Raw genomic sequence first — 3047 nt, forward strand, 5'->3', positions numbered from 1 at the left:
ATATATAAGTATATAAANATATAATAACTATATTATTATATAATAAAATTAATTATATATAATAATTAATTATTATATGTACTAATAATATAATATATATATATATATATATATATATATATATATATATATATATACATTACAGTAACAAAAATAGAGGATAAATAAGTATAAAAATTTGTGCGTTTTCATAAAGTGTGTGGTTTTCATGAGAGTTGATTGCCTTGAAATATTTGATCTTCAGCGAGATTCCCATTACTGAGAATGTAAAGTAAGAGAAAGTATAAATAGAAAATATGAAAAAACGAACGTATCGTATAGTTATTGTACGATGCCTATTTGCGCTAATAAATAATAACCGATTAATTATTAGAAATTGTTTTTAATTTATCAGACATTGATAGTAATAGTAATTTTTTATTTGAATGCTAAATCAATATCATCTCATAAAAAGCAGAAAATTACGTCACTCAATAAATCGACATTAATAATAAGTTTTCTTCAATGTCATAAGAAAAAAATATAAGTTTATTCAGATTGAAAATGATAACACGTTTTTTCATGATTATGATTGATCCGTAATGATCCTGAAGGTTATTGCTGAAATAACTAGACAACCAGTCAGAAAGAAATCCTAGACAATAAGATAATTGTAAATTGTACTTATGCAAACATGACTGTGTGATTTTAATTTTTCTTATGCATTCTTAAAAATAATCCTTTTGTGAATGTATTTTTTAAATCATATACATTTATTTACTTTATTATTTTTATTACAATAGTTCATTTAAGTAAATCGAACAAAAAGAAATATTTCAACTAAAAACACAATTCGATAAAAATATATTTTACTAGTGTAAATGTACATTGAAAATGCGCGAAATAAACGTGTTATCAGTATGCATAATTGTCACATTTAGTGTCAATATCACAATATCTTTATTCTAACTTTTTCTGAAAGAAACTACAGTTTTAACTGTTTTTAACTACAATTTTAACGATCGATCTACGTAGTATATTTTTTCGTGTTGATTTTGTTTGTTTTACTTCAAACATACAAAGAAGAGACTTTGTTTATATACTTACATGATATTTATTTTTTATTTTAATCGGCGCAAAATTAGCAAATTTGAAATTCTAACGGTGAAACGAGTCGATAAATTAACATATAAGTTAGTATTTTGCTCATCATTTTCACCATGTATCAATTATATTTCTTGTAAGCAATTATATAAGTATTAATAAAACTAATTCGTTGTCTCATTCACATATCTCTAATAATTAGGAGTCATTAAAGGCATTATTATTTGATGATAAAAATTATAGAGAACTAATTATAATTTCTGTCACGAGCATGAGAAGCAATCTTCGATATACCATAGGTAATTATTCAATGTTTCACTTGTGTAATAATTTTAAAAATAATCTGTCAGACTGTTGAAGGACAGTTCTCCTTTAGCAATTTGCCATATGATTATGGATAATATATTTCTGTTGACAAATATTTATACAATTCTTGAAAAAAATAACAAGATAAAATGAATATGTTCAAAATATTATATAGTATACAATATATCACAAAAAGAATTTTAAATATCGAAAATATATCGCAAATCCCTCATTTATGTCAAAATATTCTAAAGTGTGTAAAGTATAAAATTTTGCCAATATATTTTATGGAAAAATTATAGCATATGTAAAATTTATTTCATCACAAATTACATATTTATTGACGTTAAGCATTGGAAAAACATTTCAACATTTAAATAAATAAAGGTGTTGTAATAAATATTTTTATTACTCAGATATGAATCAGTAGCGAAATCTAAAAATACATTTAAATATCAAATAATAACAAGATATATAAATTAGCTTGGAATGTATATACAGTATGTATATGATATGTTAACAAGATATATTATCTTTAGATATATTTCGATTTGGCTTGACAACGAATTATGACCATTCTTTTATTTTTAGAGAATAGAAATAAACCATATTTAATTTTGGTGCCATATTTAATTTTGATGGAGTTTTAAAATAAAGAATTATTTGTTCTTCTTGAAAATTTGGAATAAAAATGTTCACATATTTATAGAGTTGTATAACATTTTTAAGAATGCGAATAGAAAAATAAATCGATAAACTTTTTGACCAAATGTTTTATAATATTCTGTACAATAAAATTTTAACGCAATATAACATCGAGAAAGTTTCATAAAGATACTTAATAATATTAAATCCTCTCACGTAAAGAAAAATAGTTTTAATTTTAAAATAAGTATTTTAGATCTGTAACTTTTTCAGTGACATCAAAAGACAGTCATAGTTCTCAGTACATTAAAAGCAAGTTTGATAATTATTTCTGTAAACATTTTATATAACGCTTTATCTGAAAATTTTCTCTTGCGCATGTTTTAATGATAATATTTTTATTGATCATTTAGTCATAATACAGCAAATTTTTGTTTGTCAACTTGTCTGTATATTTACGTAACGGTGCTACGTAAATAAATAAGTCAATTTACAAAATTATAGGTAAAGCAATGAATTGTTATGTTCGTGAGAAACGATTCGTATTTTAAATGTAATTTATTAAAAAGCTGTTTTTTAATAGATTAATGTATCTTTATGGGTTAATGTATTTTTTATAATATTTATATATTTTTATTCAATAATAAACTTACCAGAATCACATTGATTAACTAACGTGGCACTGGCAAGCACAATGAGCGCCGCGAAAACGAGAATCGTTTTCCTCAGCATCTTGTACGGTGAAAGTGTGTTTCTACTTTTCCGTTCAAGAAACCTTGTCAGAGTGCTGTGGGTCTGATCAGACCCAACTCCGGCTCTCGACTGATGACTGTAACTCGAACGCGGTCACAGATGCCTATACTGTCTATATGTTGCGCTGTATATGAAACTCCTACTATGTATAGATTCATACGGCGCACGACATCCAACGTATGATGTTCGATATCCAATAGAATTTGTTTCTTGAAGACAAAAATGTTGCTCACTAGAATCGAATTATCTTATTGAATATC

At 24.8% G+C, this 3047-nt stretch overlaps 1 protein-coding gene across 1 annotated transcript in view; it reads right to left on the minus strand.

The window, feature by feature from the left end:
* Nucleotides 1-2766, minus strand: part of LOC105620279 (ecdysteroid-regulated 16 kDa protein-like) — a 4044-nt gene extending 1278 nt beyond the window's left edge. Inside the window, exon 1 of the mRNA XM_012201782.1 lies at nucleotides 2688-2766. Within this exon, the coding sequence (XP_012057172.1) occupies nucleotides 2688-2766 (79 nt within the window). The remainder of the gene's footprint in view (nucleotides 1-2687) is intronic.
* Nucleotides 2767-3047: the final 281 nt, after the last annotated feature.

Source organism: Atta cephalotes, assembly GCF_000143395.1.
Source record: "Atta cephalotes unplaced genomic scaffold scaffold00025, whole genome shotgun sequence".
NCBI lineage: Eukaryota > Metazoa > Arthropoda > Insecta > Hymenoptera > Formicidae > Atta > Atta cephalotes.